At 44.0% G+C, this 27,210-nt stretch overlaps 1 protein-coding gene across 1 annotated transcript in view; it reads left to right on the top strand.

Annotated features, from left to right (window-relative positions):
- The window catches only part of LOC126260294 (SCY1-like protein 2), a 963,146-nt gene that overhangs the window by 145,357 nt on the left and 790,579 nt on the right, over window positions 1-27,210 (top strand). The window contains exons 4-5 of the mRNA XM_049957618.1: window positions 4,082-4,231; window positions 18,327-18,447. Of these exons, the coding sequence (XP_049813575.1) occupies window positions 4,082-4,231; window positions 18,327-18,447 (271 nt within the window). The remainder of the gene's footprint in view (window positions 1-4,081; window positions 4,232-18,326; window positions 18,448-27,210) is intronic.

Below are 27,210 nucleotides of genomic sequence, written 5' to 3' on the forward strand. Positions count from 1 at the left end.
GAACATTTTCTGTATCCAGAAAGGCCCGTACAGGACTTGTAACATGCGGTCGTGCATTATCCTGCTGAAATGTAGGGTTCCGCAGGGATCGAATGAAGGTTAGAGCCACGGGTTGTAAGACATCTCAAATGTAGCGTCCACTGTTCGAAGTTTCGTCAATGCAAACAAGAGATGAACGAGACGTGTAACCAATGGCACCCCATACCATCACACCGGGTGACACGCCAGTATGGCGATGACGAATACACGCTACGAATGTGCGTTCACCGCGATGTCACCAAACACGGATGCGACCATCATGATGCTGTAAACAGAACCTGGATTCATCCGAAAAAATGACGTTTTGCCATTCGTGCACCCAGGTTCGTCGTTGAGTACACCATCACAGGCGCTCTTGTTTGTGATTCCAATCCCGTCTCCGGCCATCCTGATTTAGGTTTTCCGTGATTTCCCTAAATCGCTTCAGGCAAATGCCGGGATGGTTCCTTTGAAAGGGCACGGCCGATTTCCTTCCCCATCCTTCCCTCACCCGAGCTTGCGCTCCGTCTCTAATGACCTCGTTGTCGACGGGACGTTAAACACTAATCTCCTCCTCCTCCTCCTTGTTTGTGATTCACCGTCAAGGGTAACCGCAGCCATGATCTACGAGCTGATAGTCCATGCTGCTACAAACGTTGTCGAACTGTTCGTGCAGGTGGTTGTTGTCTTGCAAACGTCCGCTTCTGTTGACTCAGGGATCGAGACGTGGCTGCACGATCCGTTACAGCTATGCGGATAAGATGCCTGTCATCTCGACTGCTAGTGATACGAGGCCGTTGGGATTCAGCACGGCGTTCCCTATTACCCTCCTCACCCCACCGATTCCATATTTGCTAACAGTCATTGGATCTCGACCAACGCGAGCAGCAATGTCGCGATGCGAAAAACCACAATCGCTATAGGCTACAATCCGACCTTTATCAAAGTCGGAAACGTGATGGTACGCATTTCTCCTCTTACACGAGGCATCAAAACAACGTTTCACCAGGCAACGCCGGTTAACTGCTGTTTGTGTATGAGAAATCGGTTGGAAACTTTCCTCATGTCAGCACGTTGTAGGTGTCGCCGACCTTGTGTGAATGCTCTGAAAAGCTAATCATTTGCATATCACAGCATCTTCTTCCTGTCGGTTAAATTTCGCGTCTGTAGCGCCTTATCTTCATGGTGTAGCAATTTTAATGGCCAGTAATTTGTTCTTTATCACTAACGATTACCTCAATGTTGAATCACGTCGGGATTAAGTTACGTGCAGCGTGTCGTAGTTTAAGTACGCTCCCTGAAGTCACTTTCGAACACTGTTGAAGGAATGATTTAAGGATTAAGTTCGATGGCACGTTTATAAAGGCACAGTAATCATTAAAGACAATAATAAATGACGAAGCGTACCGAAAGAGGTACTCGAGTTGGTTCGTGAGATATTTATTTCTAAAAGCTAACGGCTCTGAGCACTATGGGACTTAACATCTATGGTCATCAGTCCCCTAGAACTTAGAACTACTTAAAGCTAACCAAGCTAAGGACAGCACACAACACCCAGTCATCACGAGGCAGAGAAAATCCCTGACCCCGCCAGGAATCGAACCCGGGAACCCGGGCGTGGGAAGCGAGAACGCTACAGCACGACCACGAGCTGCGGACATAAAAGCTAACGACTACAATAAAATTTCACGGGTCATAACCTCTTAATCAAGGTAGATCTTCGCTCGCCGTAGATTCTTTGAAAAGAGCGAATTATGAATGGCTTACAGTACTTCGTTCGGCGTCGTCTGGCGGCGTGAGAAGACAAGCGGCCAGGAGGGGGACGTCAACACAAGGTTTCGCTGGAACAGCGTCTATCCACGGGATAGGAGAAAGCGGTAAGTTTGAGAATGAGACGGATTTGCCTTGCGGTCAAGGGAGCCAGCACGGTCGGAGAGAAAACTCGTTTTGGTGGCGCGCTTGGCAGTGAAGTGTCATCATAATGCACGGGATGAAACGCTAATAAACCCGCGTAGTACTCCTGGCGCTCAGTGAACTTCACCGCCCTAGGTACATGTCAAATGGTTCAAATTACTCTGAGCACTATGAGACTTAACTGCTAGGGTCATCAGTCCCCTAGAACTTAGAACTACTTAAACCCAACTAACCTAAGGACATCACACACATCCATGCCCGAGGCAGGATTCGAACCTGCGACCGTAGCGGTCTCGAGGTTCCGGATTGTAACGCCTAGAACCGCTCGGTCACTCCGGCCGGCAGATACAGTACACTGCACACAGAAATCCAGGTGCTGATATCGCGGCGAAACGGGCTTCGGGCGTCTGACTTTGAACAGCCGCAGTCAAGCGAAGCCCATCGAGGTAAAGCGGCACGGGAAATCGGCGCGGCAGGAGTGGTAGCACTTCTCTCGTTTGAGGAGTACGTGTGGTGAAATTGGTCAAAGTGTGAAGTTTTCCGATTATTATCTCTTAATAATATTTGATCTCTCCTGAATAATTTGATGCAGCATTTGTCCATTAATTCCAATTGAAAGCGTAGTTTTATTATTTCAAAGTTATTAGTGCAAGTGTAAAAAAAAAAAGAGCTATCGGGAATTATTCAATCTAGAAGGCTGTCGTTTTCAGCTATTTCTTCGTTGAATTCATGTTAATGTTCTTGTTAAGAGGTTGGATGTAGTGTGTAAACAGAAATGGCGATACATGCACATGTATTTTGTGGAGGCTATAAATGGTAAAGGAAGACTTACAGACAAAAATATTGATGAACTCCAGCAGTATTATGGAATGGCAATAAGAAACAATACGCACGACCCACAAGGGATGACAATAGCATTGTGGGCTACATTCTTCCACAAATTATCCACTGATGGTACACCTATACATGGTCTTTGCCCACCTAATGCTGATTTATGGTGCAAGTACCGCAAAGTTCAGACAGCGGGTACAGAGGAACAATTTAGGCACAAAAATAGCATACCATCTGCAGTGATGGAAGCTATTAAACCAGTATATATAGAGGTAGCTCATCTTGACCTTCTTTCCAAATGTCTCGATGGTCGAACGCAAAACGCAAGTGAATCAATCAGACGGCCCGGCGTAGAATTAGCAGTGTTATGATCAAAATCTTGGGTTGATTGGTGATTATTGGTAAAGGTTTCATAGTCTGTTTTTCTGAATCCCAAAGCGGAACGAAGGTTGTACGCCATCCTGAAATGTCCAACAAATAATACAAGCGTGGTAATAATAACCACCTCAAATGCAAACAAAATTCATTAGAACCTTTACAGTGCCATTGTCGCTTCTCATCTGATAACGTGTGCACAAGCCTATATTTTTTTCTACCTTGATCAGGAGACCTGACTGCAAGCATACCAAAAACTGTCTTTGTAGGAATGAAAACTCTATGCTTGGCTGTTTGTGATGCTTTGATAACTTTTAGTGATGGTAATGATTGAAGAATTGGGGCACTAGAGCAACTCGGTAACACTCCAGGAGCCAACACACTGCAAACCTTCCAGCGAATTGACCGACTTAGGTTCATGAAAGTCCAGCGTGCAGGAGAGGAAATGGCTAAAGAAGAGAGAGGCAAGAAAAGGATCCAGATAGTGCTGATTACGGGCCTGGCTCTTTCTAGGAGCTTCCATGCTTCTGTGCGTGGGTTAATATCAAACGAAAAGTTTCAACTTGATTTCCTGAAAACGATTTCTTTAAATATTTGACACATTATTCAGGAAGTGTTACACATACATATATCTGGTTTTACATTATGTTACCTCTTTGTATACTGCTGCTGCTGCTGCTAAACCACCAAACCGTTTCTACCTATAGTGGTTTTTTACTTACAGAAGCAAAAGTGGATTTAAAAAAAACTGAAAATAAATCATAAAAAACACATTACTAACTAATTATTTGTATATTATGATTCTGGTACAGTAAACGGAAAAGCAGTGAAACTATACTTCCCAAAAATTTCATATCACTATTTGTCAAAGGTTCTGAGACAATGGGTCATCAATATTCCAAATTTAACACTATAGCATAAGATGTACGAACTCCCTTAACAGGGCTGCGAAAAAACACAAAATTGGACGCGCGTGCGAAATTCTGCTGTCCGCGACGTGCGGCAGCTGACGAAGCCTGAGCCGCGTGGGGATACGCGGGATCAGCTGCCGAGAGCACGTCCGGCAGGTGTCGAAGCAGGAGCCGGAGGTGAGGCCGGTCCAACGACGGTTCTGAGTGCGTGCCGTCCCGACCCGAAAGCGTGGCAGTCCAAGCTAATTTCCTACCACCCTCTCAGACGAAGGTTTTGAACCGAATGTGAATTGCAGTGGCTAGGCGTAAACAAAGTTGAAGCGGTTTATCTACATTCCTGTACATGCAACCTGCGAAGATGCTGAACTTCTCTTGTTGCCTGAGGTCTGTATGCTGGAGTAGCTGGTTTCAAGAAACGTCCCAATAATCTAGATTACCGAATTCTGGGCCTCAAAATCAATTTAATATCTGAACCTTTTATATACATAGTAGATATGTTTTGAGTTTGCAAATAAATGCACTATACTGTGCGACGGCGCGGTTCCTTTCGTTCTTTTAACCAGGACCTACCCGTGAACTCGTGGCAGCACATCGCCGGGAGGAAAGCCGAGCAGAAACCTACCGTACTGCAACTCGCACTAAGCTGCATACAATGCAACTATTCCAAGAATCGGGGAAAGGTCTTAATTTTGAATGAAAGGTGAAAACTTCGTTATATTCTGAAGTCAAGAATTACACGTTCACTGCCAAGCCCGTGCTAGTCCTAACACATTCATGCATAAACCTTTTCATTCACGTTAGCAAGTTTATAGTAACGTATTTGCTGAAATCTGAATAACTACTAAGCACGGATTGTTCTTAAATGAAAATGCTCGCCACACTAGTAAGTTTATAGGTGTCTAATGCACTCAAGTTTTTCGTCACCCATCTGCTCAATATGCCACGCGGAATTACTGTCTTTTCTCATACACAGAATTACTTAAAAATTCGTACTTTCCAAAAAAACACACTGGAATAAACATGCCTTCACTTTAAAGCACTTTTGAGGCATGTAGCACAGCTAAAACCGGCAAATTATAACTTCCTTCGGAGCTCACACTACACACGACCGTACCATTGAAAAGCTGGTCTCCGACCACTTACACTGCTGTAAGAATTCTGTATCTCCATGAGAAAAAACGCGCGAAGAATACTCCGTTCTGATTGGTCAGTTTTCTTAAAGGCCAATAGAAAAACATTATTCTTCCGCGTTAGTCCGCACTTTTCATGGATAACCAATCAACAAAATACACACTTTCGAATTGTACTTTTCCCGAAATAAATATTTAACATTCTGATATTTTCTTCATCTTTGCGTTATTGACTATTCTCATTTGCACTCGCATTAGCTTTTCTTTTACAATAAACTTTCTTAACAAATTACGATACAAAATTCCTCGTCGTCTATATTCACACACTCTTAAAATTTTCTCACGCTAGTTCGTACGGGGAACAAAATAACTGATGATGGTCGAAGTAGAGAGGATATAAAATGTAGACTGGCAATGGCAAGGAAAGCGTTTCTGAAGAAGAGAAATTTGTTAACATCGAGTATAGATTTAAGTGTCAGGAAGTCTTTTCTGAAAGTATTTGTATGGAGTGTAGCCATGTATGGAAGTGAAACATGGACGATAAATAGTTTAGACAGGAATAATACTGAAGATTCGATGGGTAAGTCGCGTAACTAATGAGGAGGTACTGAATAGAACTGAGGAGAAGAGGAATTTGTGGCACAACTTGACTAGAAGAAGGGATCGGTTGGTAGGACATGTTCTGAGGCATCAAGGGATCACTAATTGAGTACTGGAGGGCAGCGTGGAGGGTAAAAATCGTAAAGGGAGACCAAGAGATGAATACACTAACCAGATTCAGAAGGATGTAGGCTGCAGTAGGTACTGGGAGATGAAGAAGCTTGCACAGGATAGAGTAGCATGGAGAGCTGCATCAAACCAGACTCGGGACTGAAGACCACAACAACAAGTTCGTACAGCGTTTATCAGTCGAACAATGATCTAGAAATTTACTTTAGACCACATCCACGCATCATTCACACTACTAAAAGCACGTACAGATCTGTACAAACATAAAAAAAACACCTTCCAGAAATAAACAGAATAATTCACACAACATTCTCTTGACCTGTTCCTTTAGTGTCTCTCCGCTGCTGTACTCTCGTGAATGAAAATTAGAACTACGTACACGACTGAACCCGCTTCAGACCCTCTGTCACTGTGCATGCATCAGTCATTCTCCCGATGCACTGGCTCTAGAGAGGAGCGATATAAGGCACCAACTGGATATGAAAATAATAAGAGTAATCACCCCATACTTCCATTTTTAGTGACCTCCTGCTGTAACAGAGAACAGTTAGGCAAGTTTCCAAGTTTCGATAGGTCTGTACCTGATTAAAGGATACTTATTTATCTCCGGGTATTAACCATACTTCATTCAACCATGTCTGCAGTAGTGAAGGAGGGAACTATCAGATCAAAACAACATTGAAATATTTCATTAGGACATCCCCAGGTAACTAGGACAATTCCTCCCTTCAGATAATGTGCGAATCAGTAGGGTGGCTCTGTTCGTACAAGCGAAAGTTTAATGCTCCAGCAATAGAGGGTGTCCGGGAAGTAGTGACGAATGTTAAAGTGCTATAGAACATACAAAACGTATTGAAAAATTATTTCCTCCTCGTGAACACCCAAGGCCGCGCAGCAACGAGCAATGCATTCATTGAAGTTCTTGATGACGCCTTCACACACATGTGGTGGGATGCCGTTAATAAACGTTTTAATTTCATCCTTCAATTGGTTCATTCTTTTTGGTTTGTTCACATACGCTTTTGATTTCACAAATCCCTGCAAAAAAAAGTCACAAGGCGTAAGATCGCATGATCTAGCAGGCCAGTCCTGGTTGCCACTCAAAGGAACAATTTTTTGAGAAAAGTTTTGATTGAGCAGAGCAATCGTTTCATGGGGTGTGTGACATGTCGCACCATCTTGTTGAAACAAAAAATCGTCATTTTCATCAATTAGAGGGAAAAACCAATCAGAAGGAATGTTTAGGTAACAGCCGCCGTTCAATGACATCAGTTCCCTCATCATTTTCAAAAAAGTACGGACAAATCACTCCTCCTGCCCAGAACCCACACCACACAACCGTGCATTGTGGATGTGTATCATCTTCCACAGTCACTTGCGGATTTTCGTTAATATAAATTCTGCAGCTCTGCTTACTGACAGACTCACTGAGGTGGAAGTGCGCCTCATCTGAGAAAATTATTCTTTTTGTGAAGTTCTCGTACTCCGCTTGTAGAGCCAAGACCGACTAAGCAAATCGATGTCTCTTTCCGTGATCTGCAGGCTTCAACTCTTGCATAAGTTGAAACTCGTACGCAAGCATGCACTTACAGATGTTTTAAAGGATCTCATGCTGTGAACTTGGTAATAAATTCAATTGCTGAGCTCGTCGGCGAACTGATTTTCTGGAGCTTACGGTCACGTTATCACACACTACAGCAGTGTTTTCGTGTGTTCGGGTAGAACGCGCTCGTCCTGTTTTCTTGACGTTTGGAACAGAACCCGCTGTCTCAAACTTCCGGATCAATTGATGATAATGTAGGCGTATCATTACATGAAATTCACGGTTGCCATGAGAATTTCACTGTTTTTGTAATAACTTCTTATCACGTGGATACGTTGCTCAGTTTTCATCAGCTCTTTGGCGAAAATAAACATCAAACAACAATGCTCACCATACGAAAGCTATCAGGCAATTAATGGGAAACATCGCAGATGTTGTTGTTGTTGTGGTCTTCAGTCCTGAGACTGGTTTGATGCAGCTCTCCATGCTACTCTATCCTGTGCAAGCTTCTTCATCTCCCAGTACCTACTGCAACCTACATCCTTCTGAATCTGCTTAGTGTATTAATCTCTTGGTCTCCCTCTACGATTTTTACCCTCCACGCTGCCCTCCAATGCTACATTTGTGATCCCTTGATGCCTCAAAACATGTCCTACCAACCGATCCCTTCTTCTAGTCAAGTTGTGCCACAAACTTCTCTTCTCCCCAATCCTATTCAATACCTCCTCATTAGTTACGTGATCTACCCACCTTATCTTCAGCATTCTTCTGTAGCACCACATTTCTTAAAGCTTTTATTCTCTTCTTGTCCATACTAGTTATCGTCCATGTTTCACTTCCATACATGGCTATACTCCACACAAATACTTTCAGAAACGACTTCCTGACACTTAAATCTATACTCGATGTTAACAAATTTCTCTTCTTCAGAAACGCTTTCCTTGCCATTGCCAGTCTACATTTTATATCCTCTCTACTGCGACCATCATCAGTTATTTTGATCCCCAAATAGCAAAACTCCTTTACTACTTTAAGTGTCTCATTTCCTAATCTAATTCCCTCAGCATCACCCGACTTAATTCGACCACATTCCATTATCCTCGTTTTGCTTTTGTTGATGTTCATCTTATATCCTCCTTTCAAGACACTGTCCATTCCGTTCAACTGCTCTTCCAAGTCCTTTGCTGTCTCTGACAGAATTACAATGTCATCGGCGATCCTCAAAGTTTTTACTTCTTCTCCATGAATTTTAATACCTACTCCGAATTTTTCTTTTGTTTCCTTTGCTGCTTGCTCAATATACAGATTGAATAACATCGGGGAGAGGCTACAAACCTGTCTCACTCCTTTCCCAACCACTGCTTCCCTTTCATGTCCCTCGACTCTTATAACTGCCATCTGGTTTCTGTACAAATTGTAAATAGCCTTTCGCTCCCTGTATTTTACCCCTGCCACCTTCAGAATTTCGCAGTATGAGCCGACTTGTCGTTATAAAATTACACCTCCTCTCGCCTGGATGCATCCATTACGAGGGGTACCCAAAAACATCGGAATTATTTTTTAAAAGTTATATACTTTCAAATTTTTTAGGAAACAACCTTATCCTCTTCAAAATACTCTCCATTACAGCTAAGACATTTGTCCCACCGGTGCTTCCACGGTTCGAAACATTTTTTTTCTTTAGTGTTGTCAAATCGGCATCGCAGATAACAAACATGAAAAAACCACGGCTGCCAACCGTCAAATGACAAAATGGCGCAAAATTCAAATTCGTCCTTACTTCCCGAATACCCGTTATTTCGGGGGAATTGAATTCTTATTGGCTACACCCTAACTTCGGAATGCTTCATGGAGCCCCTTTACTGCTATTCGACAGGAGTGTGTTGTCTAGCGCCACCAGGTTTCACCCTCTCGCTTTTCATCATCATCATCATCATCATCAGCATCAGCATCAGCATCATCATCATCTTCATCATACAAAACAAATATAGCAACACACTATACAGAAGTAAGATAGGTTAAAATCATTTCCTACTATGCTGTTGAACCTACCTGTTGGTGGTCTCCGCTGAATTGCCAAACTGCTGTACTAAGCTGGAGTCTTCGAGATGAAGCTCTTTAAGACTCTATACACGTCCGAGTGTATAACCATCTAGTACAAAACTGAAAACCAAAGCACGAACGAACGTGGAGACTCGGCTCGAGCAAATGCATTAAGCAACACGGGCACGAGTTTCGATCTACCTCCAGGTGCAGACGTTGTGGGCGAATCAAGATTTCCTTTTATTCTCAAATGGCGAGCATGATGCACTCTAGGAGATGGATCACACGCATATTTACACCGTCCGACAAAAAAAAAAGTGGAGCAAACAGAAGGAGAGGAAGAAACGAAATGAAACTTCACAGGTTGAGAGTGTATCTGATGTTATTTCAGTGGCAACAAAATCAAGTCAAATTTACAAAGAATTTCGCAGTATGAGCCGACTTGTCATTTTAAAATTACACCTCCTCTCGCCTGGATGCATCCATTACGAGGGGTACCAAAAAACATCGGAATTATTTTTTAAAAGTTACATACTTCCAAATTTTTTAGGAAACAACCTTATCCTCTTCAAAATACTCTCCATTACAGCTAAGACATTTGTCCCACCGGTGCTTCCACGGTTCGAAACATTTTTTTTTCTTTAGTGTTGTCAAATCGGCATCCATCCTTTCATGCTCCTTTTCGTTCGTGTAAATAAGAGAAAGTCGCACGGAGGAAGGTCAGGAGAGTAAGTTGCTTGGGGCAGCAGAACCATGCCATTTTTAGCCTGAAACTTCCTAACAGACATGGGTGTGTGTGCAGGTGCGTTGTCGTGGTGACTGAACCAATCTCCTGTCTGCCACATTTTTTATATGAACACTTAGCGCATCCCAAATAAAGGGTTTGACTGACGGTGCGACCTGGGAGAACCAACTCTGAATGAACCGTGCCCTTGGCATCAAAATAGCAAATCAGCATTGTTCTGATGTTTGATTTGACTTGATGACATTTTATGTACGGGGTGACGATGAATCTACTATTGGCTTGACTGTTGTTCTGTTTCTGCAACATGACTAATCACCATTAATGACCTTTGACAGAAAATCTGGATAAGTTTCAAGCTGTTGTTTCAAAGCACAACATGTTCCAACTCGGCGTTCCTTTTGATTGTCAGAACAAACTTGGCAGCAACCCTTCTCATTCTCAAACCTTCCGTTAAAATTGGCAAACCGAGCTCCACGATAACCCACTAATCTCTGACACTCGATTAGTTATCTGTCGGCGGTCTGTGAGGACAAGCTTTCGTATTTTTTCAATACTTTTGCCGATTCGGGCAGTTGATGGACGTCCAGAACGAGGTTTGTCACCAGTCGACATGCTGCCATTTTTAAAACGAGCAATCCACTCGTACGCTTGAGTGTTTCCCCATAGCGTCATCTTAGTCAGCAGTTTCAGTAGCTTTTTTACAGTAGAAAACAAAATTCTCCAGCTGCGCGCTGTTCACGTAAACCTGCCCACATAAAAAACGAAACAAGAACAAAGCAGCGGTAGCAAAAGCAATCACTGCAGATGAACAGAACATGCCAGGTCGACAACACAGGTGCCAATAAACTGGCAATAAGTTTCTCCGTACACGCCTGGCGGCAGAAATGCGTACTACACAAGCTCAACCCACGGCAGTGGTGTTTAACCCCTCATACACTACTGGCCATTAAAATTGCTACACCACGAAGATGACGTCATACAGACGAGAAATTTAACCGACAGGAAGAAGATGCTGTGATATGCAAAAGATTAGCTTTTCAGAACATTCACACAAGGTTGCCGCCGGTGGCGACACCTGCAACGTGCTGACATCACGAAAGTTTTCAACCGATTTCTCATACACAAACAGCAGTTAACCGGCGTTGCCTGGTGAAACGTTGTTGTGATGCCTCGTGTAGGGAGGAGAAATGCGTACCATCACGTTTCCGACTTTGATGAAGGTCGGATTGTAGCCTAACGCAATTGCGGTTTATGGTATCGCAACATTGCTGCTCGCGTTGGTCGAGATCCAATGACTGTTAGCAGAATATGGAATCGGTGGGTGCAGGAGGGTAATACGGAACGCCGTGCTGGATACCAACGGCCTCGTATCACTAGCAGTCGAGATGACAGGCATCTTATCCGCATGGCTGAAACGGATCGTGTAGCCACGTCTCGATCCCTGAGTCAACAGATGGGGACGTTTGAAACACAACAACCATCTGCACGAACAGTTCGACCACGTTTGCAGCAGCATGGACTATCAGGTCGGAGACCATGGCTGCGGTTACCGTGACGCTGCATCAGAGACAGGGGCGCCTGTGATGGTGTACTCAACGACGAATCTAGGTGCACGAATGGCAAAACGTCATTTTTTCGGACGAATCCAGGTTCTGTTTACACCATCATGATTGTCGCATCCGTGTTTGGCGATATCGCGGTGAACGCACATTGGAAGCGTGTATTCGCTATTGCCATACTGGCGTACCACCCGGCGTGATGGTATGGGGTGCCATTGGTTAAACGTCTCGGACACCTCTTGTTCGCATTGACGGCACTTTGAAAAGTGGACGATACATTTCAGATTTGTTACGACCCTTGGCTCTACCCTTCATTCAGTCCATGCGAAACCCTACATTTCAGCAGGATAATGCACGACCGCATGTTGCAGGTCCTGTACGGGCGTTTCTGGATACAGAAAATGTTCCACTGCTGCCCTGGCCAGCACATTCTCCAGATCTCACACAAACTGAAAACGTCTAGTCAATGGTGGCCGAGTAACTGACTCGTCACAATACGCCAGTCACTACTCTTGATGAACTGTGGTGTCGTGTTGAAGCTGCATGGGCAGCTGTACCTGTACACGCCATCCAAGATCTGTTTGATTCAATGCCCAGTCGTATCAAGGCCGTTATTACGGCCAGAGGCGGTTGTTCTGGGTACTGATTTCTCAGGATCTATGCACCCAAATTGCGTGAAAATGTAATCACACGTCAGTTCTAGTATAATATATTTGTCCAAAATAATACCCGTTTATCATCTGCATTTCTTCTTGGTGTAGCAGTTTTAATGGCCAGTAGTGTAATTCGGTTAGGTTGAGTGTCACTAAAGAGTTGTAGCCGTTCTTGAGGCAAGCTGGTCGCACCTTTTGTAACTGGTCCTTCCCATCCTTGATGCTGGAACTTGGAAGCTGGTCCCAGACATGTCGTATCGGGGACAGATGTGGGGATCTTGCTGCGCACGGGAGTACCTCAACATCACGCAGGCATCTCATATAGAAATGTCCCAATTGTGAACGAACATCGGCCTGTTGAAAATGGCAACAGAATACTCATGAAAGGTAGCAGAAGAGGACGCAAAGTGTGCGTGACGCACTGTTGTGCCATCACAGTTTCCTCACTCACTCGCTTCCAGTCACACCTGACGGCTCCCCACACCATGACGTCAGCGTTAACACCACTCTGCCTCACCAAACCATTTAGTAGTGTGGGACATCTCCCCAAGTCGTGACGTAGCTCCCCCCCCCTCCCCCTTGCTCCCACTCCATGACGATGATCATACATGGTACTGCGGAAGTGCCACTCATATCTGAACACAATGCGACACTATTCATCAGCACTTCATATTTCCCGGAGCACTCCAAACGTATCCGTTTGTTTTGTGGTGTTGACGGCAGCGTGCATACGGGACGCTTATTCCCTAGTCCGGCTGCTAATAGTGTTCGACCAGCGGTGTATAATGATGCAGGAATTTGCCGCGAGTTCTCGGATGGCAGGAGATGATGTGAAGTTGCACAACAGCGCGATCTTCGGGTTGTGGTGGTCAATCGTGGCCGGCTGGAACACTGAAGCCGAGTACGCCTGCCCCATTCTCCCATATCGAAACTTCGGGCACTGTCACATATGAATGTCCCACAGATCTGGATACTGGACGATTACACCGACCGGCCGAGTGGAGTCCTACAAGGAGGCCACTGTGCAACTCCATCAGGTACTGGCTCTGAGGACTATGGGACTTAACATCTATGGTCATCAGTCCCCTAGAACTTAGAACTACTTAAACCTAACTAACCTAAGGACGTCACACAACACCCAGTCATCACGAGGCAGAGAAAATCCCTGACCCCGCCAGGAATTGAACCTGGGAACCCGGGCGAGGGAAGCGAGAACGCTGCCGCACGACCACGAGCTGCGGACTCCGTCAGGTACTGGTAACGCTATTTCACACGAGTACGCGGCACTGTTTGTGGAAGTCATTGGCTCTTGTTTTACCGAGGTCTCAAAATACAACGTGTTTTGCGGCCGCCTTGAAATGATCTCAGCTCGTAACCAGGCATTCCTCAATATGCTCCACACTAAATAGAGGAACACCCAATGGAAATTTCAAGAAACAATCCTCGACATAATGTTTAGTCAAAGCTATCTAGCTCAGTTACAGACTACGTAAAACTATCTGTGAATTACATGCCATGTGCAACACAACATGTAAAAAAGTAAGGCGTCAATAAAAGATGTTGCGTTTTTTACTAAAATGAAACATGACATACTGAGGACAATATATACGTATCGGAACCTCCTTTTGGCAATAAGAAGCGATGACGTCTATCTACCGTCATACTCATTGAGTTCGAAGTCAATTACACACTTGCATGACTGGCGTAACGCAACACTTACATTTATGACTGATTTGATAATGGACAAGCAGTCCTAAGCCGGTCATCAATAAATAAATGTTCTTCCTGTGCAACTTAAGACGGTTTTCATAACGGTTATTGTTTAACGTAATCTACAACCAAAGCGAAGGGTGATGAGGGAAGCCTTTTTTGCTGTAATAACATAGAATTTTTTGACAGAACATACTCACATACTCACGAAATTTACAGCCTAATAGAAAAGGTTAACACCCAGAGGACATCGTCGAATGAAACTTCCTGACAGATTAAAACTGTGTGCTGGACCGAGACTCGAACTTGGGACATTTGCCTTTCACGGGCAAGTGCTTCTGTAAAGTTTGAAGGTAGGAGAGGAGCTACTGGCAAAAGTAAAGCTGTGATGACGGGGCGTAAGTCGTGCTTGGGTAGCTCAGTTGGTGGAGCACTTGCCTGCGAAAGGCAAAGGTCCCGAGTTCGAGTCTCGGTCCGGCACACAGTTTTAACCTGCCAGGAAGTTTCATATCAGCGCACACTCCGCTGCAGAGTGAAAACCTCATTCTGGAAACATTGTCGAATATCAACGCGATTTTGTACAGATACTCACAATCAGCGAGTTTGCAAATGCTTGAAGCTGCAGTTTTCGCGACAGATGAATGACCAACCAGAGTGGAAGTGTATTGTTCGTGTTTAGTGTTGTTTCTGGATCACGTAAGATATAACGCCCATGAACAGCGTCAGATTTTGAGGAATCACGCAGATATGCCGCGTACTCCCTTGAGTGTTACCAGTACCTAAGAGAGTTGGAAAAATGGCTTCATTTTGAGTGTCTGCTTGTCCAAATGCTCGAATGGTGCAGTATACAGATTTGTGGGGAATTCGGAATTGAGAGTGACTCGATGTTGCACTGTATGGGAAAGTGAGGACAGCCGACAAGGTTCTGGTCGACCGCGTCTGACCACATTGTGTACCGAGTCGATGGTAGGGCTGTTGATAAAATATCGATATGTCATTACATCGTAATTTTTTCCTGATGTAATCTACGTATAACAGCGATGTTTCTTTCACCGAGATATTGATATATTCATATTGAAATGGCAATACCGAGTACGGATAGTTTTATATTACATTTTCCACAATTTTTGGTAAATATTTGAAGCTGTTCTTTTGAAGTTGCGTTAACAAATAATTTTTTAGTCAAATAGTGTGCTACCTTCTCACATAGATATTCTTGAATAACAGTTGCTGAAAATGATGCACAATGATCTAAATGAAAATGGTCTTTCGGTGAGCGAAGACATGAGAGGGGAGATGCTGATGTAAACGTCGCTCGGGGCTACCAACAGAAGCAGCAACGTTTAACTTCACAACGCAGATTTGACATTACAGCTAGTAATTCGCTGGCGTTTGCAGAAATGAAAAAATGGGAAGTCGACACGAACTGTTCCGGACCAATCCGATACGTGACGAAACGGAAAGGTGGACCCTTAAGAGACTTCTATTGTGCCACATACATGCAGTTACCATTGTTAGCAAAGTGGTTATCGCCAAGCGTGAAGATGCATCGTTTTCCTTGCTCTGACGGGATAAGCAGGTTGCTAGCTTGTTGATGTATAGTATATCTAATGATAGATCAACACTTAAATAGACTGCTCCAAAACCGCCAGTGTGCAGGCGACATTTTTATACGCGGGTACGTCGATATTTTTTCTCGATATAACTTCACTACTGGCCATTAAAATTGATACAACAAAAAGAAATGCGGATCATAAACGGGTATTCTTGGACAAACATATTATACTAGAATTGACATGTGATTACATTATCACGCAGTTTGGGTGCATAGATCCTGAGGAATCAGTACCCAGAATAATCACTTCTGGCCTTAATAACAGCCTTGATACGACTGGGCATTGAGTCAAACAGAGCTTGGATGGCGTGTACAGGTAATCTGCCCATGCAGTTTCAACACGACACCACAGTTCATCAAGAGTAACTGGCGTATTGTGACGAGCCAGTTGCTCGGCCACCATTGACCACACGTTTTCACTTGGTGAGAGATCTGGAGAATGTGCTGGCCAGGGCAGCAGTCGAATATTTTCTGTAACCAGAAACCCCCGTACAGGACCTGCAACATGCGGCCGTGCATTATCCTGCTGAAATGTAGGGTTCCGCAGGGATCGAATGAAGGGTAAAGCCACGGGTCGTAACACATCTGAAATGCAACGTCCACTGTTATCTGATCGCTGGACTGGAAGAAGCGGCTGTCTTATCCCATGGCCTGCGAAGTCACCTGATCTCAATCCCCTTGATTATTTCCTACAGGGATGTCTAAAGTCACTTATGTATGAGACCCCAGTGGATACGGAGATGGAATTAGTTGCGAGAATTTTAGCTGCGTGTGATGCGCTTCGAAAGGCACCACGGATATTTGTCAGGGTGCGTCAGAATCTTGTTCAATGATGTCATGTTTGCATTGAGGTCGATGACCATCAGTTTCAGCACATTTTGTAGCATACAGTACAGATGGTACGTTCATTGTGTCTGTGATAGAATTTGCAGTTGACTCTAACTAATGTAAATAAAAAGCGCACAGTGATGTCATTTTATTCCTACTATCTCACTTCAGCTGGATTCTGCGATCTCAGGTTCAATATCTCAAGTTGTTCAGTGGAGCATGCTCTATGTCCTGTTGAATTTTTGCATTTACGAAAACAGTCTATATATCCTATCAAACCGTGAAGTTCCATTTCGTTTCCTGTTCACCTTTTGGGCGTTTCACTCTTTTCTATGAGGCAGTGCACAACAGGAAAACGCTGACGAACATACTACACTACTGGACATTAAAATTGCTACACCAAGAAGGAATGCATATGAAAAACGGGTATTCATTGGACAAATATATTATACTAGAACTGACATGTGATTACATTTTCACACAATTTGGGTGCATAGATCCTGAGAAGTCAATACCCAGAACAACCACCTCTGGCCGTAATAACGGGCATGATACACGTGGGCATTGAGTTCATCAAGAGTATTGACTGGCGTATTGTAACGAGCCAGTTGCTGGGCCACCATTGACCACACGTTTTCAATTGGTGAGAGATCTGGAGAATGTACTGGCCAGGGTAGCAGTCGAACATTTTCTGTATCCAGAAAGGCCCGTACAGGATCTGCAACATGTGATCGTGCGTTATCCTGCTGAAATGTATAGATTCGCAGGGAACTAATGAAGAGCAGAGCCACGAGTATTAACACATCTGAAATGTAACGTCCACTGTTCAAAGTGCACAAGAGGTGACCGGGACGTGTAACCAATGGCACGCCATACCATCACGCCGGGTGATAAGCCAGTATGGCGATGACGAATACACGCTTCCAATGTGCGTTCATCGCGATGTCGCCAAACACGCATGCGACCATCATGATGCTGTAAACAGAACCTGGATTCATCCGAAAAAATGACATTTGCAATTCGTGCACCCAGCTTCGTTTTTGAGTACACTATCGCAGGCGCTCCTGTCTGTGATGCAGCGTCAAGGGTAACCGCAGCCACGGTCTCCGAGCTGATAGTCCATGCTGCTGCAAACGTCGTCGAACTGTTCGTGCAGATGGTTTTTGTCTTGCAAACGTCCCCATCTGTTGACTCAGGGATCGAGACGTGGCTGCACGATCCGTTACAGCCATCTGGGTAAGATGCCTGTCATCTCGACTGCTAGTAATGCGGCGTTCCGTATTACCGTCCTGAACCCACCGATCCCATATTCTGCCATATTCGGCCAACGCGCGCGAGCAGCAATGTCGCGATACGATAAACCGCAATCGCGACAGGCTATCAAAGTCGGAAACGTGATGGTACGCATTTCTCCTCCTTACACGAGGCATCACAGCAACGTTTTACCAGGCCACGCCGGTCACCTGCTGTTTGTGTATGAGAAATCGGTTGGAAACTTTCCTCGTGTCAGCACGCTGTAGGTATCGCCACCGGCGCCAACCTTGTGTGAATTCTCTGAAAAGCTAATCATTTGCATATCACAGCATCTTCTTCCAGTCGGTTAAATTTTGCGTCTGTAGCACGTCATCTTCGTGGTGTAGCGATTTTAATGGCCAGCAGTGTGCTTTCCTGTCGCCCCCTACACGACTGAGCTTCAGTAATGTTGTCGTTGTTGTGCCGCAGATCACGGAGGCGCTGTCTTTCCTGCACTACTCGGGACACGTGCTGCACCGCAACGTCTGCCCCTCCAGCATCCTCGTCACCAAGAAGGGCACCTGGAAGCTGGCCGGCCTCGAGTTCACCGGTGAGTACCACTCACTTGTCTTCTGCCCCGACGCCGCCTCTCGGCGAACAAATGACGGGTCGTCTCGACTTCAGCACAGAGGACGCTGGTGCCTCTGCCTTACACTTCCACCGTCATTTGTTCGCCGACTTGCCTGCTAAGGTTTCGGGATTACTGAAGAATGGGATACCACCCGTCGCCTTTGAGCAATGACGTCAGTAGTTACCGGAGATGATGTATTGCACAGATTTAACAGCAAAGACGAATGTTGAGAAACAAAGGAATGTAGGGCACAGAAAATAGATGGTAGACATTTATCACGTACATTCATATTTCGAATATACTGTTAACTTTATCGCTACTTAGAGTTCTAGTATCGTATTTTTCAACTGACCTATACAGCTCAACTGAAAATAGGATACTAGTGCTTAAAAACGTTAGCATGGAATACGTCAGTTGACATATATGAATTGTATCCCGAACTTCAGTTGATCTGTGTAGGTTAACTGCAGCGCGGGATACAAATTTAACATATGCCCACTTCTTCACCTTTGCTAGCACTAGTATCCTGTTCTTCAGTTGACCTACATACGAGAGTAATCCCAAAAGTTATGTCTCCTATTTTTTTAAAAGTGCATAGACCTGTTTATTTCTGCAATGGTTTACAGCTTGAACATTTAACTATTTTTCGACATAATCCCCATTTCTGTCGAGGCATTTTTGTAGACGCTGTGGCAGTTTTTGTATTCCCATGTCATACCAGTTCGCCGCCATGCTGTTCAGAAAGTTATGAACCTCTTCTTTCACCTCGTCGTCGGAGCTGAATAGCTTTCCGGCCAAATCTTCTTTTAACCTAGGGAACAGGTGATAGTCACTGGGCGCCAAGTCAGGACTATAGGGTGGGTGGGTCACTATGTTCCACTGAAACTGTCGCAGGAAAGCAACGGTTTGGCGAGAGATGTGTGGGCGAGCGTTGTCATGCAGAATGTGTACGCCCTCGCTCAACATTCCTCCTCTCCGGTTCTGAACTGCCCGTTTGAGATTTTTCCGACTCTCCCAGTACCTTCCAGCGTTAATTGTTGTCCCAGTGGGCATAAAGTAGACCAACAACACCCCTTTCCCATATCAGACCCGGTTGTCATGACTTTGTCAGCAGACTGTGTTTGTTTGAATTTCCTCGGCTTAGGCAAAAGATGATGCCACCACTGGCGTGATTGTTGCTTGGTCTCAGGTGTAAAGTGTTATGCCCAGGTTTCGTCACCCGCGACAAGTGAGTCCAGAAAGTTGTCCTGTTCGGCTGCAAGGCGGTGAAGAAATGCACGGGGAGCATCAACTCTTTGCCGCATTTGGTCCTCAGTCAGCATGCGTGGCACCCATATTGCACACACCAACCGGTAGTTCAATGTTTCCGTTAAAATTCTGTGAGCGATGCTTCGTGAAACCTCAGGAACCAACGTGCAGAGATCATCCAGGGTGATCCGCCGATCTTCACGCATGCTTTGCTCAACCTTCAACACTGTATCCTCAGGAATTGATGGTCTCCCGCTCCTTTGTTCATCGTGAATTTCGGTCCGACCAGCTGCAAACTCTCTACACCAGGGCTTCACAACATACGTGCTCGCGGAGCAAGCTGTGAGCAGCAAGGCGCGAGCACGGAGCAGCGCGAGCACGCTACTCCCACTACCAGACCAGAGCGGAGAGTGGGTGTGTCACGTGGGGTACACAACAGCTGCCGCCAGTCGATGTAAATCCGCGGCCACCTACAGGGATATCACTCACGAATTATTACTGCGAGAAATGAAACAAATAAAGGAGAATGTACACGTGCCACATAATTTTATTAGCTTAGTGTATGCCTCTACCATCTGTAGATACTGAAACTAAAGAATTCCACGACAATCCTATATTTTCAACACTTTCTTCAACACTACTTAAAATATCACCTCCGGTTGTAGTGTTCTTCATGGCTACTACATCGAGGAGCTCCTCCCACACCTGAAGATCTCTATTAACACCTCTAATAAATATGGCAAGCTGCGCTGTTCCAGTGATATCAACACTTTCCTTTCGTCCAGAGCTAGAGAATACGCCATAAAATCTTTACAGATTTGGCTCTGGACGTCGTCTGCCATGTCCTGTATGCGACGCATAATGGTCATGTTAGATAATGGCACAATTCGAAACTGTTCAACTTGAGATGGACACAAATGCTCCGCTGCAACTACCAAACATTCCTTTATTAAATCTCCATCAGTTAAGGGGCGCAGGGATTTTGCTAAAAGCAAAGCAATTTTGTAACCCACTCTGAGAGCTGCCTCAGTTGATTTTTCTTCGTCGTCCAGATCTTCTTCGGATAGCTTCCTTTTAAGTTTAATAACTTCCTGTGCACGATCTGGTCAATCACATTTTCCATGTCCGTAGTCTTTCGCATGGTACGACATATAATGTCGCTGCAAATTAAATTTAGTAAAAGAATTCAGCGTTTTGTAACATACTAAACATTCTGCAACACCATCTTTTTCTGTAAACAGATGCAATTCCCCCCAATGGGGGTTGAACTGCGAAAGCATGGTTGGGGTTACACAACGGTGACTTCACATGATTCTTAACCAGCGAAGTGACTGTTAAGAGCTGATCGTAGTACTTTAAACGTTACACAGTCGGCGCGAATTCAATAGGCACGCTGCGGCCCTATTCAAATGTGCGCGCGCATTTCCCCTCCCTCCCCTCCCTCCCTACTCCGCGACCTTGCAGCTGCTCGCGAGCACGTGCCTGAGCAGACGCGAGTACTCGCGCTCAAAACCAGCCAGTTGTTAAGCCCTGCTCTACACCACTCACGAACATTTTTGACATCCATACACGACTCACCATATACTTCCGTCAATTGGCGATGGATTTCAATGGGCGCAGTGCCCTTTGCGTTCAAAAACCGTATAACTGCACTCAATTCGCCCTTGGCGGTAACATCCAACGGGAGCTCCATTCTCAACGGCTGCCAAGCCAGGACTGAGCGCGTCAGCGCGGCGTGCGCATGTTTACACACAGCACGTGAATCACTCTTCATAACAGTGAGACCAACTGTCACAGAAACAGAGATCTGTACTTATAAAAAAATAGGAGACCTTACTTTTGCGATTACCCTCGTAGGTCAACTGAAATACGAGATACAAATTTTACAGGTGTTGCTTTTTTCGCCTCCGCTACTACTAGCATCCTGTTCTTCAACAGCACCAGTATCGGCTGAAAAAACTGGTCCTAGAGAAGGTGTAGTGCAGTTGACGAACTCTGCTTCAAGTCTTCCACATTCATAGGTATAATAGATAAATCCACACCTACAAACGAAAATCAAAAACTAAGAATTGCCTAGAACGAAAAACAATTCTTCCAAAATTTCTCAAACTCACTAATAATGAAAATAAGTACCGAACGAATTGGTACGAACAGATGATTTAAATTAATACAAGTGACAAAAACCGTATACAGCGTTTAGCCCTGTCTTTCAAATGCACATTCATTTATTTGAGCTTGCAATGATGACGCGTCGCCACAGAAGATAACCGATTTATTATCTATGGCTCGCAAATATAGACATCAATATCTGTGAGTAAACTATGACGTCGTTGGTCAAAACCCACAGGTTGTATCGCATTCTGCAGTTGACGCAAGGTTTCCGCGCCCTTCAGTCCGAGTAGACGGACGGTGCTACACACTGGGTTTTACCCACTTACAGCCCGCCCATTCGTCTCGAACTGAAGTACCAATTGCTCTGAGCACTATGGGACTTAACTTCTGAGGTCATCAGTCCCCTAGAACTTAGAACTACTTAAACCTAACTAACCTAAGGACATCACACACATCCATGCCCGAGACAGGATTCGAACCTGCGACCGTAGCGGTCGCGCGGTTCCAGACTGCAGCGCCTAGAACCACTCGGCAACCAAGGGCCGGCCAACTGAAGTGCCAATTTTTAAAAAAATGCACGACCCGCATCACCATCACACCATTATTGGCGTCAGTGATTCTGTTTTAACTGTACTATAAAATAATTTAAAAAGTTCCAAAAACCATAAAAATCATTCACCAGAGTGTGTTTTAAGAAAGGTGGTTTACTTTCATCTGGTTTCCATATATTTCAATATTTACGTCAAATATGTAGAACCTTTTCTGAAGATTGATTGCATCCGCTACTAGCCCGCCTCTCTCTTTTTTTTTTTTTTTTTTTTTTTTTTTTTTTTTTTTTTTTTAGTGTCGACGCAGCACGTAAAGCAGGGTGCTGTTAGTAGCAAGACTTATTGCCTTAAACCGAAAATAAAAACAGAGGCACACTCTGCTACGCCTCAGGGAGCGACGACACACTACTCAGAAATACACCTCTCTCTGCAGGTGTGAAGCAAGTGATGGTTTAGAAACTTAAAAAGAAATAAATAAATAAAGACATAAATGAAGGCAAAGTAAAAACAGGGACGGCAGCATACACAAATGAAAACGGAACTGGCGAGATAATCCCATCGCCCATAGAATTAACGAAGTATTAATCCTCTAAGATATTTTACGTGTTTTCTAATGTTCCAATAATTATTTTTCATACAAGGTTCACACAATTCCCATGTTACCAATTGCCAACTTATGAATATCATAGAAGCGTCTACTTTAGTGATGCCCAGAAGGCTAGTGTCAATCTTGGGTATAGGCAAGTCAATGATAGTTTTGAAAGTCCGAGTGACAAGGATCTAGGGGTAAACTCAGGCAATTCCTGGACAAGATGCCTTAGTCAACCCGGAACACCTTTTGAAAACCATGAACCATTGCAACTTTCAGAAATCTTGCAAAGGTAGTGGTATATTTCCGGTCAGATTCCGCCATGCGATGCTGGCTCCAAAGGTAGTCCATGAAAGAGACAGCATCTGTGAGGGAAAGGTCATAGATCGTGAAAATGGTATGGCCCAAGAGCCACACTATTGCGTTACGTCGCGTTCGGGGGTTGGTCTGAATATCAGGGGCGAGGAACCAGTCGATTGACACATTGTCTGGCGTCGTCCCACCAATCAGCGCTAATAGCACACGAGCAAGGTCCCACACTTCTGTGACGTGAGGGCATAAGAGACGGTGCTCTCTGGTGTCTACGTCACCACATCGGCCGCAAGCAGCCGAGGGCCGTAGGCGGATAGCCGCCAGTCGATGATTAGTGGGTATTAAATTGTTGACGACACGATACCATAGCGCTGAAACTTCCGTGGGAAGGACTGGGTTGTTGATATTAGCCCAAGCCTGGTGCCAGATGATCGACGGTCGTCTGTCCTCTAATTTATGTGGTGTGGGCTGGCCTCGAAGTGCCTGGTAAAGGCGCTTCGACGTTCGCGCCTTGTCAGTGGCCACTGTGAGGACGTAACTTTGATTGAGGTAATAGTCCTTGACTGTCGTCATCCGGAACGGCTCTTCGTTTGCAGTCGAAATACGAATGATACTGGGAAAATATGTTCTGTTAATTTATCAAAAAGTCAGTACAGTAAGGGGATTTTATTATATACCAGTAAAGCTACATTAATTCACAAATGGGGCCTGAAAATTAATTTCGAGAAGACGGAATATCTATATTGTGAAGATCAGGAGAATAACTTAGAGACTGGTGGATATCAAATTAAAGTGTGTAAAGAGTTGAACTATGTAGGTCGTATTCCATCATGTGATGAAAGATAAGACAAAGATATCTAACAGCGGACCAGGCAGGGAAGGGCGTCTATCCAAAAATTAAACCCTGTAGTTTGGTCCTGAAAGATGTGTTTGAAGTGTCAAATGCGTTTATACAAATCCAGCGTCGAATCAACAATAAGTTGGCAACACACGAAAAGAAATATCGAGTAATTTCGTCGGATATAATATCTAGATATGGTCACTCAAGAACTTTATTTTTCTGTGGTTCACTGTGTCTCTGGTTAAAGCTATTTAATCTATGGGGTTGGCATGTGTTTAATTGGTTTTATTTTTGAATAATGTGTCCACTAAGTTTTTAGGACAACCATTACTTACAGCTACATTTCGGGGAAGATCTAGTTCTTTCTCAATTATTTATTTTTTCAGTGGTAATTTTCAAGAGTACGGTATTATACTCCAGATACAGAACTAACAATCTACAACGTTTATTGAGACACATACCACGGAAATCAGAACCGTTTTTGCAATCAGGAATTTCCAAAATTAACTGTGAAGAATGTCCAAAACTTTGTATTGGTCAAACAGGAAGAAAACTTGGTACACGATTTAAAGAACACATGACAATAAGGGACAAGAACCAATCCACATTTGCTGCACACTTGAAAGACATCAACTACAAAAAAACACCTAATATAGATGGATCACTTCGAATATTTCATAAGTTACAGAGGCGAAAAATTATGAATGTAGTGGACAAAATTGTGATTTACATCCAGCTAAGAGATCAGTCAGATAGAGTTGTAAGTAAGCAAAAAGACCTGCGAAATAATTCCTAAACAACTTTTTAGCAGTTTTACGACGAAGCATTACAGAACCATATAATGTAAAATGATCGCTATACTCATTAACAAATATGTCTGTAATGCAAAGTATCACACTACCGTAAAGCAGTTTTTACTCGACTATCATAGTTTTCAGTACTGTTTCATTAGAGTACTACGATTGATTTTATATATAAGATCTTTGTATCAACTAGTCAAAAATGACGTCCTCCCACAGTAAAAGAACAAATACTTACCAAGTTATTTTATAGAAATTACATACAGTCATATTTACACCAATGATGAACGATAATTAAATATAATTGAGAACAAAAGCATATGCAGGTTAATTACCAAGTTTCTGTAAAATTAATTATTACCTTCCTAGTGTTAAAGACGTTAAAACACGTACCGTATATATAAGAGCTTTGCAGCAACTGTTCGAAAGTAACGTGCTCCTAAAATAGCGTTAAATCTCTGTATATCATGGAGTCAGAGGAGCAACGACATACATGGCATAATTTACTACTAAAAAATCATCCATGAAGTAAGTTGTAACGCTCCTAGTATAACTACAGATATGACTTGTTCCTAAATGAAAAACACAAGTGTCACTAATGTATCCAATGTATAATGCTTCCGTTTTAGATACTTGAAAATGACCTAAGTCCGAAATTGTAAAATAATACATGAAATAAAAAGAATGGCACCTGAAAACAACACGAACTCATTCAAAAAATTCATCGAAGCCGCAGACCCAATATCACTGAAAATTGTAATTTTTTTTAAGAAACGAGCGGACCAGGTGTTCATCCCTTGGCCGGCCTCGAACGCAGGTCAGTCACAGAGAGTCTGGAGATGGGAAGTAGTTCACCAGGGCAGTGCAGTTTCCCCTGGCTACGGTGGCGAATGCATCCTCCTCTAGAAGCAAATACCGTGATGCCACTACAAGCCCCTGGACTGTAATAGTGCATTATGAATTCACTTCCCAGACCGCAGATCCAAGAATGGGCCACCATGGCGCTGCTCCAGCGCTGGGAGAAAATTCGTTGTCTTTCCCTCCAGATCTTGTCATCCAGCCAGTGCTATCTAGGCAGTGTTACCCGAATCTGTCCTTAGATGTGATGCGTTCGACAAATGAGTGGAACGCGTACGGCAGCCGAGGCCAGTCTCCTTCGTGTTAAGATGTGTTCTGTAAGCCAAGCATGGGAAATTTATGCGGGGTTCTCCTTCTCTCATATAAGTAAAGCGAAGTTATCGGTGGTCACTGTGACAAACGTTGGGTGTCCTCCTCCTCCTCTTCATGTAGGGTTTTTGCAAAAGTGGGGAGTCACAGGAGTCAGGGGAGAATTTTAGGGACCTGTCGTGAGAAAGCCTGTCACGGTCCACGGGTTATCGGGGGAACTCTTTTGTATGCCACCCTCACGGCTGACCTCACTCGGTGTTGACTGCTGTGGTCGGCCACACCCTGTCTGAGTTCTGAGTAAGTGTTACATTTTTGCATTTGCGCTACCCAATTCCTGAGCAGCTCGCAATACAAGGGATTGCTGCACAACTTGTGTTGCCTGATTAATTGTATCATTGCGTAGGTCTTGCACTCTGTTACTTTGCATTTGTGAGCTGCATAGATAAGCGAAATTAGCGCTTCCCAAGCCGTCTTCCACATAAACGAGTCTTCCATTTTCTTACTGAAAAATATTAATATGTTCACTTCGTAATTGGGATCTTCCCGAGGCAACTCTGAAAAGAAGTAGATCGACGATTGTCGCTGTAACTCAAGTTGTGGTTATCTGAAACTTGAAATTACCATATTACGCTGCTCCTCACAGATGTAATTTTAGTTCACCGTAGGGATATATATATATATATATATATATATATATATATATATATATATATATATGGCAAAATTATAGATATTTGAAATAATGAACATTTTTCAAACCCTCTATTTTGGTGGGAAAAAATACTAAATATCAAAATAAAAAATTTTGCTACAGTGTTTGTTTCAAGGGAGACCAAAAATCCTTTAAAATCGGAGGAAAAATGTTGCGTGGGGGACGACAGCAATGCCGAAAAAGAAAGTTTTGAGAAAAACGCGTTTAAATGGTTCAAATGGCTCTGAGCACTGTGGGACTCAACTGCTGAGGTCATTAGTCCCCTAGAACTTAGAACTAGTTAAACCTAACTAACCTAAGGACATCACAAACACCCATGCCCGAGGCAGGATTCGAACCTGCGACCGTAGCGGTCTTGCGGTTCCAGACTGCAGCGCCTTTAACCGCACGGCCACTTCGGCCGGCTAAACGCG

This window comes from Schistocerca nitens, chromosome 5 (genome assembly GCF_023898315.1).
Source record: "Schistocerca nitens isolate TAMUIC-IGC-003100 chromosome 5, iqSchNite1.1, whole genome shotgun sequence".
Classification (NCBI taxonomy): domain Eukaryota; kingdom Metazoa; phylum Arthropoda; class Insecta; order Orthoptera; family Acrididae; genus Schistocerca; species Schistocerca nitens.